We start from the raw sequence: 18,938 nt of genomic DNA on the forward strand, positions 1-18,938 counted from the left end.
AATTTCCTATGTTGAGTTCTTACTGTAAACTTAGTCCTATGTTCAGACCTTGCTGCTAACTTACAAAGTTCAACAATTTACGTATTTCAGTCCTTCAGAGAATGGGAGACAGGGGAACGTAAAGTAGTTGTCTTTTAAGAAATGAATCAATATAGAGACAGCAAATTAAATATTCTTCCTTCTAATATCCCATTGTCTAAGTTACCCCCTCCTCCATGTTCCCAAAACACTTTGTAAGCTTTCTGTTATAGTACTTATCTCATTGGAATGTAACTATTATTTGTCTCTGTCCATTAGCTGGTAAACTTCTCAAAACCAGAGACTGTGTTTTAGGGTTTTTGTTTGTTTTAAACTTTGACATATTCTTCCTCAGTTCCTCCTCAGAAATTTTCTAAAATTTGGATATTATCGTTTCAGACTCAATTCCTATGGAAACTTTTCTAAGCCACAGAATACTTTCTTTTATTGTTAGATTGCCTCCCCTCACACCCAGTCATAAAAATTACTCCCTCCTTTCCTATAAATCACAATTAAGTCCATTCAAGGAAGTTAAAAATGTTTTCTGAAAGAACCGCAATTAAGAATTATCTTGGTAAATGTTAAGTTTGATTAAAATATCCATCATTTCTTGAATTTATCAATCTGTTTAAGTACTTTGTTGATAATATTAGATTGTGAGATCCTTAAATAACTTTCATTTCTCTTGATTTTTTTTTACATTGCTTATCCCAGTAGGCATTCACAAAGCAGCCTACATGCTTGTCAACTAAACTAATTTAGCATTATTGTGCTCTCTCTCTCTCATTTTTTATGCAGCATGGAATTCATCAGCAACTGGAAATGAAGGCTTTTTAAAGCAAAACTTAAAAGCTTCCTCCTTCCCTTTCAATTTGGCAAGCATTTGTTGAGAGATACTACTATGTGGCCACCATTATCCTAGAATGTGAAGAATATACGATAGGGTACTGGTGAAGAAACTAAAAAAACGAAAAAAAGAAAAAATAATTTAAGATAGAATATTCAAGGGACATGAAGAAGCAATCTGTGGGGAGCAGTGTTTTTGGGAAAACCCTATGGAGAGAGAAGGTTGACTGACAAATGAAGGCATTCCAGACAGTGAAGACACCTTGAGCCATGGCTTTGGAGGTGAGTGTTGAGTTTGTCTTTCAGGGGAAAGGTGGGGAGATTGATTTAATTCAGATGAAGTAATGTTGAGTTTACTGTGGATGAGATTAGGGAGAGGATGGAACACAAATATAACGAATTTGATGGAGAAATTAATTTGGTATTCAAGTGAAAAAGTGAGTAGATTCATTAGAGATAAAGTAAGGGAGATTACATGGGACCAGAATGGTAAGGTTTTGAAAGCAAGTACAGTTCGGTGAAAATGAAACCTTTAATCGAGAAAGGTTTTTGAAATAACAGAATGGGAAAAATCAGTAGAAAAGATCAAGACAATTATTTCAAAAGATAAGTGTCCTGAACTAGGATATAGAAGTGGGACTGATAGGGAATGATAAAGCTTGCTAGGTATTGCTGAAATAATAAGGATTTTGGATCATCTAATTTTGTTTTTATTGTACTTCATTTGAAGTGAGAGTGACAGAACATCAACGAAGAGGCTATCCATACTAAGTATTAAGAAGCATAGATGTGGGTACCCGATTTAAGCGAACACAGGGCAAAGTTCTTTAAAGGCGGTTCTCAGGGAAACCTGCTCTCCTAGAGGGCTCCTTCAACTGTAAAATGGGGATACTATCTATTGCATAAGGTTTTTCAAAGATTAATTCTCATGAAATATTTAGCATAATGCCAGGCACATAGTAAGCATTTAATATACAGCAGCTGTTATTAATATATTTACTATTACTGCGGCTTGGTTTTTTTCTTCTCTACTTTTTTCTCCAAGCCACCACCTTTTCGGAAGGATTGGGCGTCTGTCCCGGACACTTCACACAAGCTCGGCTTTTCATCAGATCTAGATTTTGAACTATGAAAACTCCTTAATTATAAAATGCGAGGGATAAAATGCGTTTGGCGAGGGATAAAATGCGTCAATAAGATTTTTACACACCCCCGTGGTACAGAATGGTGCTTTCCTCTGGTCACTTCCCTCCTCCCCCAGGACTGATGATAGTACCTCCCATGCTGCCGCTGGAAAAGGTAGCGCAAAAGTTGAGCGCGCCGAGTGGTTTCTCTTCTCCCGGAAGCAATTGTTCTCTAGAGCCGGAAGCAGTTGCTCTTTCTAGGGAGGTGGGACTGGGCGGGTCAGGCCGCAGCGGCTGACGGCGGGGGAGGAGCCGGGTCCACTGCCGGGTGGAGGGGCCAGGCGAGTGTCCTTATCCTAGCGATTGGGGCTCGGGCCTGTAAGCCCGTTGGAGTCGCGGCGGCGAGAACGATTGGGCCGAGCGGAGGAAGACATGTTGCTCTTCGTGGAGGTGAGTGGACTTGGTAATGTCGTCCTGCTGTGAGGAGAGCAGGAGTGTGGAGGCGCCGGCCGGTCCCACCGCCATGTGACTTTCCAGGCCGTACACGCCGCGGAACCGGCAGATAGGCTGACACAGCACCTGGGCCGTGCAGGCCTGCGGCTCCACTCTGCGCTCTCACAACACTTTAGGAAGCTGCGGGAAGTGAGGGCCGTAGTGGGGGAGAATTGAAGGTGGAGAATCCAGGCTTGTCTGGTGTGAGGTGAGAATTAGAGGAAGGGGAAAGTGTCCCATATGGACCTCCTAGAGGAGGCAAACAGGCGGGGGGGGGGGTGCAGCAGGACGGGGGCGGAGTCTACGGAGAAAAGGGTAATCAGGTGGGCGCGTTGGGCGCGGGGGGGTGGTGGTGGTGGAGAAGCGAGGTCTCGCGGGGCCCTCTGGGAGGGAAGCAAGCAACATGTGGGGCCGCGGAGGGAGGAAGGTGAAATTCGGTATAAGTGTGTTGAAGAGAAAGTTGAAAGCTGCTGTTTAGCAACCCCCACCAAATTTTGTTTGGTCCCCGTCCCTAAGTCTCTGGAACGTTCTGTGGGTGGAAAGCGAATTAATGTGAACGGAGGAGACGCCAATAGGCTTTGGAAGCCTTGAAAGGCACCGCTTTGACCTTTTGTAAAAGTTACTCAGGCAGTGGCTCTGTGATGAGGGTTTGGCTTTATGGACGAATAAAAGCCCTTATACGAGGAAAATTCCAAGAATGAGAGAAACCTAGTCCGGGGAAAGCCGGGTGTTTTGTTTTGTTCTTTAATGTTATTTAACAATAGAAATACTTTTATTTTAACTGGGACGTCTGTTGCTGGCCTATTTTAGTTTTAAAGGTAGTGGATACCTGTCTTACACAAATACGAGGTTTAATTTCTCTTATTTCTGTCTTTCTCTTGTGTGCAGTGAGCATCAGCTGACTGCCTGGCTAATGCTTTGAGTAGATTCCAGATCATATTGTTCTTGCATTGTGAAAACGTCAAACCAGCAAAGCTGCAACTTCGCAACTTGGCACTTGTTAACTATGCCCATAAAAAGAATCTTTTCAATGAGGGAAGGAATTTACAGGTTGTATAATGGATCGAGAAGCCAGGGCCAGTCTGTGGCAGGTTGTTTTTTTTCTCTCTTGGAGGGAGGGATGGATTTTACTCCGTAATATTCCGGCATAAAGTAAATACATGCTTTAATTTTTTTTTAATCTAACCGACCATGTGTAGCTGATAAATTTGAGAGCTTTAAATTGGGTTTTAAAGAGATAGCTACCTTAGAGTATATCCGACATTGGTAGTAAACATACATTGGAACACTCCTAGTAAATCATGAAAAGATTTGAGATTACTGAACCCATTCTGTTGACCGTTTTTTATCCTCATTGTAGGTTTTTTCCGGCAGGATAAATCAGATATGATTTTAAACAGTGCCAGTTTGTATTAGGAACGTTATGCCATGCAAATGCTTCAGATTTTAAGTATGTATGTGTTTTGCTGGGCAAGTGAGTGTGAAGTTTTATTTATATTAACATGAATTCCAAAATAAACTTTTGGATTCCAAATTGATTCCTTTGGCTTTGTTAAAATGTGAACTTTAATAATCGCTTCATATTAGATTGTTTAAGCTAGATCCTCTCTTGTTTCTAAAACAACATTGCAATGTTTTACAGTTGAGAAAACTGAGGTGGAGAGATTAAGTAATTTAGAAGTAGTGGAATTGGGGGGCGCCTGGGTGGCACAGCGGTTAAGCGTCTGCCTTCGGCTCAGGGCGTGATCCCAGCGTTCTGGGATCGAGCCCCACATCAGGCTCCTCCGGTAGGAGCCTGCTTCTTCCTCTCCCACTCCCTCTGCTTGTGTTCCCTCTCTCACTGGCTGTCTCTCTATGTCAAATTAATAAATAAAATCTTTAAAAAAAAAAAAAAGTAGTGGAATTGGGATTTAGATATATGTCATTCTAGTGCCAAATCATGGCTCTTATTAAACTATTAATATTTACACTAATCATTTTCTTCGTGACTCAGTATGTGGTTTTTAACTTTTCTCCTATAACGAGTTACTGAAAATTAACAATGTCACTAAACATTTGGGGCCGAATATATGGTATTAAAATCAGTTAAAAAATAATAATAACACACTGGTCATGTGGCATTTTGTTAGGTAATATTTGATCCTTAGAACTATAGGAATAACCTATAGGATTTAGAAATTATTCTAAATGAGTGAACCAAAACTCAGTTTGATGCTTGAGGTCATTCAGGTGCAAATAATGTGAGGACTAAAGTCTGAAGTCTGGCGTCTAGAACACATGTCTCTGGCTCCAGAACTTATTTTTGCACTTTCCCCTAAGCCAAGGATTCTTAATCTGGGTCTCTGGTTAGAATTGAGGAAGTCTGTGAACTTCATTGAGGGGGAAAAATTTTGCCTGTTTATTTTGACTAGCTTCTAATTAAAATCTAAGAGAATTGAAAATTCTTGAAATTGCAGTGGATTCAACAAGAAATAATTTCATATATTACAGTTTTTGCAGGTATCTTGAAATACTGTTAATGTTTATTACTCCTTGTTATATGTTTAAAAATCTTGTTATTTAATGCATTAGTAAAGCACATTTATTACTAAAGTAGAAATTTAAAAATATTTTGATAACTATAATATGATTGGTTTATTTTGTGATCCTGTGCCTTTCAAAATTTAAAAACATTCTGGGCGCCTGGGTAGCGCAGTCGTTAAGCGTCTGCCTTCGGCTCAGGGCGTGATCCTGGTGTACCGGGATCGAGTCCCACATCGGGTTCCTCGGCTGGGAGCCTGCTTCTTCCTCTCCCTCTCCCCCTGCTTGTGTTCCCTCTCTCGCTGGCTGTCTCTCTGTCACATAAATAAATAAAATCTTTAAAAAAAAAAAAAAATTTAAAAACATTCTGAGAAGAAATCTGTAGATTATTTGGACTGCTAAAGAGGTCCATGGCGCAAGAGAGGTTAAGAGCCACTTTACTATAAACCAGGTTGCTTGTGGATCATCTTTGGTAGGGCTTCCCTAATCTGGAATCTGAGCCCTTTGCAGTTGTGTTCAAAATCTTTTACTTGTATGCATTTTTCTGGAAACACCCCAGCTTTTAGTTTATAACTGGAATCAGTGAGATAGGTAATAGTAATGATAATGACACTATAATAATAGTGATATACACATATTGTACGTACTGTGCGTGAGGCTTATTGTTTTTGCATGTGTACATAGATATTACATCTACTCGATCCTGCCTATGAGGTAGGTAGAATTATTATCTCCATTTTAGGAATCAAGAAACTATGGCACAGAATTTAAGAAGCTTGCCCAAGATTATACAGCTAGTGAATATTGAAGCTGGAATTAGAACTCTAGCTATACTGTAATAGAAATCTACAGGCAGACAAGGAATCCTATTTTAAGCAATACTTAGATGTAACTTTTTTTAACTTAGTCTTGGAGACAGAGGATTATATTGATTTTAGTAGTTTATTGGGTTTTTTCCTCTGTTCTGAAGGAGACATATACAATGTCTGGCTCTCTGAGAAGAGGTAAAAATGTTTGGATAATTCACAAAATTGTCAGACATGTACCAACATAAATTCCCTTAAAACACATTCTGTAAGTTCAAAACAGCATCATCCTCCCTTCTATCAAATTAAATGACAGCTTACGCTTTTTTTAAGTAATTTTTATGGTTGCTAACATTTTTGTGTGTTTTTCAGATCATTTCCCCCCTCTAATATTTTTAGCAGTTATGTCTTAGTTGTTTGGCCATGTTTTAATTGGGTTTCTGTCTCAATTTGAGTTTTTCTTTGGAAATGAATACTTACAACAACTTATTTAGGAAACAATGACTTTTATGCACTCTAGGATGCTTTAATTTAATAACTCTTAGATAACTTTTAAAATTCTTAATTAAAGTATAGATAACATGAAATTTAATGATCTAAACCATTTTTAAGTGAATAGTTCAGGGTTATTAAGTACATTTACATTGCTGTGCAACATCACCACCGTCCGTCCACATCCAGAACTCTTCATCTTGCAAAACTGAAACTGTGTGCATTAAACAATAGCTGCCCAGTCCCTTCTTCCCCCAGCCCTTACATAATTTTTAAAATAATTTATCTGACTTCTGAAGTTTTCTGCTTTTTTAGGTAATAACATTTTAAATTTTAGATTAACCTTGGAATCTGAAATCATTTATATTATAGTAATCATAATGTTGTGTCTTTCACTCCAGGTACAGTACTGGCTTTTCCCCATTAATTTAAATAATTTATTTATTTAAAAAGTTATTAGATATCACTGACTGAAAATGATTTTTTAAAAAAATGACTTAGAAGAAGAAAGTGCCTGAACAAATTGTGAAATGATTGCCAAGAGAAATTATAAATAAATAAATGAATAGTGGTTTCTGAACAATTTGATTTTGGAATATTTATTGGAGGTAGATGCAGAATTTAAAAATAAAAATATTTTCAAGTAGAAATATTTTCAGATACAATGGACTGAGAATGAAGTAGGAATTACCTTTGAAATGTGAAAAGTAGAATAAAATGCTTAGAAATGAACATAAAAGTACCTTATGGTGCTTCAAATTACGGTGAACTGGTTTAGTTTTCTGAAAAACCAGAAGCTAGGACTATTGATATTCAACTATTATATATCAATTTGGGTTTGTTTGGGGTATCAGGGAGCTCTGTATTGCTTTCATATTACTTCCCAGCTAATGGAAATGATCCTTGATAGTAGTCATGAAGATTTCAAATCGATAATTTTGATTTTCTACCTAGGAGCTTAAGAAAAGATTTTGACCCTGTAATTGAAATGGGGTCTGAGTCTATATTGCAGAGAAGCGGAAAGTAGAGGAAGCTGAGAAACTATAATCCAGCTATCATCTTGAAGTCATTAAAAAGATTTTTAACCTCTTCGAAGATCCTTAAGTGAAAATGGAAAATGACTCTTTAGCTCTGAAGTGTTCACAGCATTTTATTTTATTGTTCCTATATTCTGTATTTTGCTTAAATTTTGTTTTCTTTAATGTTTAGTTCTTGAGGAAGGTTTCCAGTCTTGAAAACATAAACTTCTGCATTATAAACTTTTGCATTATGCACTGTGATTTTCTGTAAGGATTTTGGAATCCTGGGTTCAAATGTTAGTTGTATGACCTTAGACTAAAGTGACAACTTTTTGGAACCTTAAGTTCCTATCTGTAATTTGGGAATAATAATCTGACAAAGTTTGTGTTGGTGATGTTTATGATGTTTATGTACAAAGCCTTGTAACACAGTGTAGAGAAGAGCTTAACTGACAACTATCGGTTTGATCATCATAGCAACTCTGTTATTGTGATGTAAATTGTCCAGTGTATAAATAGTAACCTTCCAAAATGACTGCAATTTGTGCCTGATTTGTTGAACATTTTTGGAAGATTTATTAAAACTACATCATAATGGCACTGGTAATTGCAAAAACTGCTGTGAGATAGCACTGATTTAAGAGATACATAACCTTTAAGAAAAGAGAGAGAGTTGTATACCTTTTTGAGTTCTGATCTGAGCCTTGTTACTAATTTACCCTGATTCTGGGTAAGCCAAACGGGTAATTACCTTATTAAATTTTTTATAGCTTAAGAGTATACTTTTAATTGGGCAAATAAAACTTCTACAACAAGAATGAAGATTGCAGTATGTTAAAATACAGACTCATTTATATGCAAAATTTAAAGGAATACAAACAATAAAATGCAAATAGATGGTTTATATTTCCTCTTTTACGATGAAAATTTTTTCTAATGGGCAAATATAGGTAAATGTAAGAAAAAGAAGCTTTTGAATATTACGTACTCATGTGTCTTCTCTTGTCTGTTTCTTGTAATAGAGCCAAACTTTTGAGGCAAACTTTGGTTCAGAAAATATCTCTGTATTTATAAATGACTGACTCTAAATCAAAGACAGAGGAGTTTGTTCGTTCTCTTTTCTTTTTTTTCTTTTCTTTCTTTCTTTCTTTCTTTCTTTTTCTTTCTTTCTTTCTTTCGGAGTACTTTAGATGAATATTACTAGGGATAGAATATGAACTGTAGACTTAAAGCCAGACTCCAAGGATGAGGAGTTAAGTTTTGTTTGGTTTATATATTATTGAGGGAAAAGAAAAGCATTTTCCGTGTCAAAACAGAAAGTCAGGAGTAATCCAGGGTTTGTGTTGTACATGGGTGGCCAGTACTTCGTACCACTAGATACTGCAAACTACGAAATTGGTTAGTGGGATCATACCTCCCATTTTGTCCCAGATAGTTAAGAGTGTACACCTGTTTTCTGGAACAGATGTCCCATCCTGTTTCATGCTCAAACGTGTCCTGATTTGTATGATAACTTTTAGTTTTTCAGAAGAGACTGTATACTTACCGGCAGTATTTTTCCCCAAATCACTAACATAGTGCACATAAGTTGGTGCTGAACTATTTGTTGTTGAATTAGCTATGAGAAATTAAATTTTTAGAAATTTAAAAAAATTTGCAGTTAAGCAAGGTAAGAGAAATATAGGATTATTCTAGTCTTTTGAGTTAGGTGAAGGAAAAAAATGGGGCAGTGATTGAGTAGTTATGATAAGATACATTTATAGACAGGGTTGCACAAAAGAGTGGTTAAGAACAGTGCACTGGGTTCAGGCTATTGTTCAGGCTCAGCCCCCCCCCTTTTTTTTTAAGATTTTATTTATTTATTCGACAGAGATAGAGACAGCCAGCGAGAGAGGGAACACAAGCAGGGGGGGTGGGAGAGGAAGAAGCAGGCTCATAGCGGAGGAGCCCGCTGTGGGGCTCGATCCCACAACGCCGGGATCACGCCCTGAGCCGAAGGCAGACCCCCAACCGCTGTGCCACCCAGGCGTCCCAAGGCTCAGCCCCTTTCGATTTGTATGACCTTGAGCTAGTTGTTTCACCTCTGTTTCTCTGTTTTCTTACGTATAAATCAAGAATAATACTAATAGGGGTGCCTGGGTGGCACAGCGGTTAAGCGTCTGCCTTCGGCTCAGGGCGTGATCCCAGAGTTCTGGAATCGAGTCCCACATCAGGCTCCTCCGCTATGAGCCTGCTTCTTCCTCTCCCACTCCCCCTGCTTGTGTTCCCTCTCTCGCTGGCTGTCTCTGTCTCTGTCGAATAAATAAAATCTTTAAAAAAAAAAAAAAGAATAATACTAATAACATAGGATAATATTAATAGGTCACATAAGGGTGTTAAGAAGATTGACAGTTAACGTAAAGTACTTCGTATGGTGCATAATAAACACTACATGTGAGCTGCTGCTTTCATATACACTTAGGAAAGATAAGTCTCATCTTAGTTTTCTGGTTGTTTTTATTTGAAAATAATGGCTTGCTGACTTGACTATACACATTTCTGAAAAGGATTATTTTGATATTTAATACTGATATTTGAAGTTAGAATTTAAAATTTCATTTGTATAGTTAGCCATTGGCTTTATCAGATGACAGTTTGGAGTAAAATGACTCAATATGTTGAGGATTATTTAAATTACTTAAAAGCCAAATACCGATAGAGTTTTTAATCTTGATGAGGGGGTTCATGAATTTCCTATAGAACTTTCTAGGGAGAAGTCTAGTTTTGATTACATTTTCAGAGTAATCCTTGATGCCCCCCACCCCCAAAGCTAAACTGCTAATCTATGGAAGCCTATTTTGTTTTGGGTTTTTTTTTTGTTTGTTTGTTTCTAAACAGTCAACAGATGCCATCTGACTGAGTTGTAGTGGGAATTTGGGGATATAAGTTTTTCCTTTTGATACCGAAGGATCGGCAGTAATAGCTTTATTGATTAATAAACTTCAGGTTTTCTTCCACAGTGGAGAGTAAGTGAATCCTGATTCTTGACTGTTTGAAGAATTTGGGGGAAATGACTTCAGGTGGTCCAGTTACCTTGCTATTCAAAGTGTGAGCTGTAGACCAGCCCCAAACTTAGTTACCCAAGGGCATCTTAGAATACTCTCAGCCCCTGTCCCTGAACTGCTGAATCAGAATCTGCATTTTAGCAAGATCCCTAGATGATTCTTACGCACAGTAAAGTTTGAGAAACTCTCATATAACATTTGTTCATCCATTGATTCATTCAACAAATGTTATTGGCCTCCTGTGTGCTAGTCACTGTTCAAGGTGCTAGAGAGCAGTAAACCATACATAAGGCCATTGCCATTGCGGACCTTGCTGACAAAATAATTCAGGTAAAGATTTAAGTGCTTGTGATAGAAGGTAAATTTGATTGCATAAATTGCCATGAATATTATCTTTTTTTATTTAATTGAAAATTAGCTTTGGCCCTAGGATATAAAATTACCTCGGCCCTGAGATAGAAATCAGTGCAGAGCTGAATTGACTTCTGCTCTGAGGACCCTAGTTATCTGGTGGCATATCCATTTTTTTCTGGATTATTAGCCACTCCAGGCAGAACTGAGCTAGGGACCATTTGGCTTGGTGAGGAGATTCCTTAAATGGTATGTAACTGGTTGTCTTTTTTTTCTTCTTCAAATAACTGGTTGTCTTAAAACTTTTTTGTAAGGTAACTGTAGTGTAGTGTTTAAGAACCACTGTACAAATGTATTGGCAGACTCTCCTGCCTAGATTCAAATCCTGCCTCTGCCTTATTAGCTTTTCGACATTGGGCACATTACCTTTGGGTAAAGTAACTTTTCTTTTTCTTTTTCTTTTTTTTTAAGATTGTATTTTTAAGTAATCTCTACACCCATTGTGGGGCTGGAACTAAACAATCCCAAGATTAAGAGTCACATGCTCCACCAACCGCACCAGCCAGGCTCCCCTAAAATAACATTTTTCTTATCTGCAAAATGTGGATGATGATAGTATTTAACTGAAGTTGTTATGAAGGTGAATTAAGTGTTCCATTAGTGTTAGTTGTTAGGTTACTCTCTGTCAGAATGGGTGAAAAATTCCCAGTTTAATTTTCATTTTTGTTTTCCATGAAATACCCCTAAACATCTTCTAGTAGAACCCTGAAGTTTTATCCTAGATGAAATGACAGGTGTTTGTTTTGTGTCTTTTTTTTTTTTTAAGTACTTGTAATTTGGTGGTCCTCTCAATATTGGAGATGTAAAAATTAAACCTGGATGATTGATTTGCCATGAGACAGATAATTTTAATCAATTTATACACTTTGTTTTTCAGCATTTGTAGGGTTAAGTTGCTTGGGATTTCTGTTTCTGATAGTAAATAGGTTAAGTAAAACAAATGGCTATATATGACCAAAGAGATAGTTTCACCATATTCACGATGACTTTTTTCCTGACACGGTTCTGTTACCTTAAAACTGCTATCTTTTATGACTAGAGGGTATCGTTTTACCAAGAACTTGATGTTTCTCTTTTTTCCTTTCATCATCACTCCCCACATAGAAACTGGCATAAAATGGACCAATAATGAAGACTACTTTTGGCTTATTTGGTGATGACATATATCGCTTAGATACAGAGGTGGTGATTGATCTCTCAGTTTTATGGACTGACAATTTGAATATTTTTGTGGTGGTTTTGGCAGATAGTTTCAGAGTGCACTTGGACAGTTTACATCCTTTAATAGATGTTTTATGTAACTGTGTTGCCTCAGGGGCTTACTTTTAGTTCTGTGGAAGAGATAAGGATTTTGATGGAATTCATCATTAAACCCTAAACAAAATGAATCGAACACGGTTATTGAGAATTTAAATGAGAAAAATAAGCCTTTGTTGTAGTTAAACTGTCTTGTAAGGTTCATTATTTGTCATTTTAAAGACTGTCATAGAAAAACAACTTTTTTTGTTGGACGTTTCAGTTTCCAATTTTTCTTTATGTGGTGTAATTCAATATAGGACACTCTAGTATAAAGCTTTTCGGTTAAAATTTACTGCAGTAGGTCAAAGAGTGGACATTTTAAAAGTTTTTCATACCAACATATCAGTATTGACAGATTGCTTTCCAAAAGTGTTAGTTTTTATTGTTGCCCAGTTTACTGCATTCTAATTTATAGAAGTTTACCATATAGGTTAAAATGAAGTAATTGATTTATTTTTCATTTCTTTGGTGACTAGTGTGATTGAACATTTTTCCACGTTTATTAATTGTGAATTGGCTTTTCGCTTGTTTGTGCTTTTCTTATCTTCTTTGAAGACAGTAGTCTTTATATCACTTGCCTGGAATGATTTACCCAGTTGATGTGACTTTTAATTTGGATCTTAAATATTTCATTATATATTTACTGATTCTAAAAGCAATTGATGTTAATTATATGAAAATACAGTAAAGTACAAAAATGAAAATAAAAATGCTACTGCTCAGGGATAACCAGTCATAACACTGATTTTTTAGTCTCTCCAAGTCTTTTCTATGTTGTGCATTATTTCACAAAATTCAAAATTTCTATAATAAGGTAGCAACTTGCTTTTTCCCCACATTTCCATGAACACTTTCAATGCCTTCTACAATATTTCCCCCATTTATAAAAATTTTATTTTGAAATAATTACGGATTCACAAGTTGCCAAAAAAAAAAACTGTGCAGGATGGTGTCATGTAGTTTTATGCCCAGTTTCCCTCAGTAATAACACCTTGCCATAACTATAGTATGATGTAAAAGACTAGCAGATTGATATTGGTACAATCCACAGAACTTACTCAGATTTTACCAGTTTTATATATAATCTAATTTTAAGGCTCTGGAATATTCTTTATATGGCTGGACTATAGTTATTGAACAAATCCTCTGTGGTTGGTGTCTTAGTCCATTCAGGCTGCTATAACAATATCGCAGATCGGGTAGCTTATAAATTCAGAAATTTAATTCTGGGAAGTCCAGGATCATGGAGTCAGCCGATTTGGTACTTAGTAAGGGCTTTCTGGTTCATAGTGCCTTTTTGCCAGTGTCTTCACATGGTGGAAAGGGCTAGGGGACTGGGATCTTTTTAAGAAGAGCACTAATCCATTCATGAGGACTTCAGTCTTCTAACTTAACACTTCCCAAAAGTCCCACCTTCCAGATCCATCACATTGGGCATTAGGATTTCAACATATGAATTTGGGGGTACACAAACATTTAGACCATAGCAGTTAGATGTTTCTAATTTTTCACTATTATGAAATCAGTGTGGTGAACATCCTTGTACTTACATAGTTTTGCATATCTCTTCCGAATAGATCTGACACGTAGATTTCTGGATCAAAGAATGTTTATTTTTTCCCAGTGCTTTTTAATTGAAGTATTATTAACATACAGTGTTCTGTTAGTTTCAGGTGTATGATATGATTCAGCAATTCTAACATTACTTAGTGCTCATCACATTAAATGTACTCTTAGTCCCCTTTATTTCACCTATCCTCCCACCTACCTTCCCTTTGGCAACTAGTTTGTTCTCGGTATTTAAGTATCTAGTTTTTTGTCTGTTTGTTTTGTTTCTTAATATTCATCTTTCTCTGTCTGGCTTCACTTAGTGTTATATTCTCTGGGCCATCCATGCTGTCACAGATGGCAAGATCTTATTCTTTTTTTATGGCTGAGTAATATTTCCATTGTGTATATAGATCACATCTTTATACATTGATTTATGGATGGACACTTGGGTTGCTTCCATATCTTGGCTGTTGCAAGTAATGCTGCAATAAACATAGTACATCTTTCAAATACTAGTTTTCTTTTTCTTTGGGTAAATACCCAGTAGTGAAATTACTGGATCATATGATAATTCTATTTCTTATTATTTATTTTTTTAAGATTTTATTTATTTGAGAGAGAGAGCGTGCGTGCGCGTGAGTCCACGTATGCACAAGTTGGGGGGAGCAGAGGGAGAAGCAGACTCCCCGCTGAGACGGGAGCCCATGGAGGGTTAATCCCAGGGATCACAATCTGAGCCAAAGGCAGACACTTAACTGACTGAGCCACCCAGGCACCCCTGGTAATTCTATTTTTAAAAGAATGCATCATTTTAAGGGTACTGATAAACATTGCTAACTCTTAGAAAAATTATATGAATTACAACACTGAACTGATAGTGTCCTTTTATACTTGTCAAAATGACATTAAGTAGTTCAGTAGGTAAAAATGATATTTTGTAGTTAACTATTCCTGCTTGTTCTTTGTACATTTTCCCTCTTTGGTAAGTATCTTAGTAATTTATAGCTCTGTTGTTAATAAGGTTGGTGTTGTAACCTTTCAGACCTTTTCTGTTTTTACATACTTAATCTGTACAGTGATTTTATGTTTAACATAAATGATGAAACAGTGCTTGTTTTGCAGCTTGATTTTTTTTCGCTGTTAGTATATATAGGCCTATCCCTTTTTTCCCCTTAACTTTTATAGTATTCCTGTTAGAAAGTATACTACATTTTATTTACATTTACCTATAGATAGAGATTTTTATTTTTTTTTAGGGTTCCGCTTAAGGAATCAATGCTGCAATATACATCCTTATATATGTGTTTTTGTGTACATTAATGGCTTTCAGAGTGTATACTCTTAACTAGTCTGGTGCAAAATATAAATATCGCTAGGAGTACTGCTTGTCTATATGCCATAGACTTTACACTATGATTATTCTTGGTACCATTAGCAAGGGACACATCAGATTTATGGATAGTATGCTGCTGAAAGGCATCTAATTAATTATCTTGATTTATTATTAAATACTTAATGAAATAGTGCATCCCCTTTTCCTGGGGCAAGCTTCGTGTTCTTGGAGTGAGAAATATCAGTGGGCTGGGTCAAAGGGAACATCCATTAGCAATACTTGGGAGTGCTGTATGCCAAAGTCCTGCATCCTGACTTCAGACAACACAGGAAGGCATCAGGCTGTCACGAACTTTTTATATCTCTTTACTTCAGTGGTAGAAGCAGTAGTGATTTGGGGGCTTTTGACCAACTTCTGGCTGACCCCCAAGTTTGCAGAAATGGGCTCTGGTCCTTTAGTTACTGAGTTGGTTTTTTTCTATCCTTTGCATGGGCAAACCATTAGTGCCTCAGAAGGTAGGAAGCTCCGGCATTCCAGGAGGTGGGTAGAAAGCACATAACAGCCATTGTGCCAACACAGTCCTGTCAAGTACTTAGTTCTCAGTAAAAGAAGGACAAGCTTTCTTTCTCAATATCAAAAATTAATTGCTGTGTGATAGGATAACACCTTAGCTCACCAGGAATTTCTTGGCACTATCTGAGCAACAGCCCCATCACTCCTGACTCTGGCCCCTGATCTCAGTCTCTTCTTGCCCCTGAAGTGAGGTGGGCTTTTCCCCATCACCACTTGCACTGAAATGCATTTGGTTTTTATAATCTCTACTCTATTTAATCTCTAACCTGATTTCTTTGGAGCATATTTCTTTGAATTGTATTAAACACATAGGGACATCACTCTTTATATCTTAAGCTATATGGAGATTATAATAATTCGTTTGACTAAATTGGGAAGTCTACCAGAGGTTGAGCTTTGAGTAATTATGTGTGGTCTCCGAAGGAGTAGCTGACTCCTGACACAAAATAATAGCAACTTCTAAAATCACTTGTAAGAAAATCTGTCATTTTTGGTTCCTTGATTTTGTCAATTTCTGCTCTCACCTAGGAATGATGAGTTTGAATATTTTTAAACACTTCTGATTATAAAAATGTCATAATGAAACATTGAAACTTCATGGTCACAAATACTGTTCTCATTATTTAAATACAGAGAACAAACTGATAAGTTACCAAACTGATGGGAGAGGTTGGGTGAAATAGGTGATGGGGATATTTATCATGATGAGCACTGAGAATATATAGGATTATTGAATTACTATATTGTGCACCTGAAACTAATACAACGCTGTATGTTGACTATACTGGAATGAAAATTAAAAACTCAGGGGGGCGCCTGGGTGGCACAGCGGTTAGGCGTCTGCCTTCGGCTCAGGGCGTGATCCCAATGTTGCGGGATCGAGCCCCACATCAGGCTCCTCCGCTATGAGCCTGCTTCTTCCTCTACCACTTCCCCTGCTTGTGTTCCCTCTCTCGCTGGCTGTCTCTATCTGTGTCAAATAAATAAATAAAATCTTAAAAAAAAAAAAAAACTCAGGGCGCCTGGGTGGCTCAGTTGGTTAAGCATCTGACTCTTGGTTTCAGCTCAGGTCATGATCTCAGGGTCATGAGATTGAGCCCTGTGCTGGGCTCACACTCTGCATGGATTGTGCTCAAGATTCTCCACCTGCCCCCACTCATGTGCACTTCGCTTGCACACGTGCTCTCTTTCTCTCTCTCTCACATAAAATCTGTAAAAAATAATAAAATTAAAAACTAAAAAAAAAAAAGAAAAAATAGTGCATCCCATCAATAAAAGGTAAATTTTTCATTGTAATCCCACAATATTTGGGTAATTGTTTATAAATTAAATATATATGGTATAATACATTTTATATCTTAAATATTAATCTTAATATCTTATAGTGAATATTTGTCATATTTGGAGCGCCCAATTTTTGAGTAGCTTTCTATATTTGCAGAAATGTCCATATTGTGAATCAGGCAAAATTCCCAGATGCTCTTGTATCTAGATGGATGCATCTTAAATAACATTAAGAGCCACTAGTCAGACACACCCACAGATCGCTTTTGCTTGAAAATACACAATGTAAGGAAATGAGGGTTCTATTCATAACTTTCAATTTTGCAGGAAGGAGTGGCAGTAGAGATGGTCAGCTTTAAGTGGAGGTTTCAATGTTAAGTTTCTAATGAGGAAATGACTTTGGTCCTGGCAGTGGTAATGGATTCGAATTTTGGCATTTAGCGCTTGGTGGTGGCAGGCATAGTGATTTCCTCATCAAGCCACTTCAGCATTATTTTGGGTGATGTTATCTTTGCAACCATTTTCAGCCCTTTCAGTGACATGGTGGCAGTGACACTATCCTTTAATAAATTACCTTTCTGTTAATTTACTTAGAGTGGATTCTAAATATTGACTGATAAAAATCCTTGGTAAGATTCTTTTGGTACAGCAGGCATTGTTCATGTGTCTACATAGTGGCAAATGTAAAGATGAGTTGCTTTCTAAAATTGCAACTTCAAATTTTTAAAATAATACCTTGGTATCTGGGGTTGGAATGTGGCTACCTAGTGCTGTAAGAAAACTAGTTGGTTTCCTCTGAGCTAGTTAATTTTGGTACGACATGCTATTGTGAGTTAATATCTCTAAACTAAGATGTTGCTGTGATTATTCAAATGGCACTACTTTCAGAGATGCTTTTGCTCCCCTACATGGTTTGGCATTTTGTTACTGGTTTTGGTATTATTATAAAAGCCTTTAGCAGCTCTGAAACCAAAAACCAAGAAGCACTTCAACATTAGACTTCCATTTTAAACTCAGTCCACATGAAAAAAAAAAAAGATTGTCTCAACTCTCATCTTGTAGCACCTCTGAAGAGTAAGTGAAGTGCTAAAAATTCTTTTTTTTTTTTTGCACATATACCTCTGCTATTTCATTCAAGTGAAGAGTTGAAGATCTACTCTCAGCCTGGTTTGTGTTATAGCTGAAATAGAATGGGAAGACCTAGTTCCTGCCTTCCTTGAGCCCACTGCCTAGCTTTAGAACACGTATTTAAATAAACTATTATAGAGTTTAATAAAAGGCATGTACAAATAATAAGAGGGAGAGAGGAAATAATGACCAGTATAAAGTTAGGTGCCCAAGGTGTGTAAAAACTATAAGGAATTTTGGTAAAGTAAGCATTATGTCTTTAAAAATGAAGAAACTGGGGCCAGTAATTGCATAATTACTGGGAGGCAGAATAAAGTTAGTTTTTTTTTGTTGTTGTTGTTGTTATACTATACTTGTCTTTCAGTTGTTGGAATTACTCTAAATTTAGCTTCATTGAGACAATATTGATACTTCTTTTTTTAAGAAATATTATGAATTAGATGTTCTGGAAAACAACTGAAAATATTGGTTAAGATATTTTTTTTTAAAGTTTTTTTTTAAGCAGAGCTTTAAGCTGTCAAGAAAGCAAATGAAATCTTCAGACCAAAATTAATAAAAAATAATACTCATCCAAAAGGTAAGCAGGTCATAAACCCAGGGGCTACTCTTAATGCATCTGTTGGTTCTTAGTGGCCCAGAGCTTTAGTTTTAATTGGCAGTGCTTAGAGACAGGACACAAGGTAAACTAGGGGGGGAAAAGCAAACTTTCCCAGTGAAAAGGAAACTTGTCAGTTTTACTTTGGGTCTGGATTGGTGAGGCAGTGATCTTCCCTAATAATTCTAACCACAGATGCTCTTTTTGCCAAAATAGAGTGAAAATTCACACAATGTGTTGTTACCAAAAAGAAAACCATGTCAAAAATTAAAGGAATACAAGATTGATAGTTTTAGTATGCAGTCATCTAGCAGAGGGAAAACAAATCCTCTGCTAAAGAGCATATTTTAAACATAATCTTCAGAATTCCCACAAAGTTCCAAGGAAAATGGGTTTACAATAT

The 18,938-nt window shown here is 36.8% G+C and overlaps 1 protein-coding gene across 9 annotated transcripts in view; it reads left to right on the forward strand.

The window, feature by feature from the left end:
- The window catches only part of LARP4 (La ribonucleoprotein 4), a 192,818-nt gene that overhangs the window by 121,952 nt on the left and 51,928 nt on the right, over window positions 1-18,938 (forward strand). For 3 of the 9 annotated variants that reach the window (XM_026501893.4, XM_048216778.2, XM_048216779.2), the window contains exon 3: window positions 817-1,146. In XM_026501893.4, the coding sequence (XP_026357678.1) occupies window positions 1,135-1,146 (12 nt within the window). In that variant the 5' untranslated portion in view covers window positions 817-1,134. Of the gene's footprint in view, window positions 1-816; window positions 1,147-2,252; window positions 2,439-18,938 lie in introns of those variants that run through there. The other 6 variants (XM_026501891.4, XM_044385472.3, XM_044385473.3 and 3 more) reach the window with 4 other exon arrangements.

Source organism: Ursus arctos, unplaced genomic scaffold, assembly GCF_023065955.2.
Source record: "Ursus arctos isolate Adak ecotype North America unplaced genomic scaffold, UrsArc2.0 scaffold_26, whole genome shotgun sequence".
Classification (NCBI taxonomy): domain Eukaryota; kingdom Metazoa; phylum Chordata; class Mammalia; order Carnivora; family Ursidae; genus Ursus; species Ursus arctos.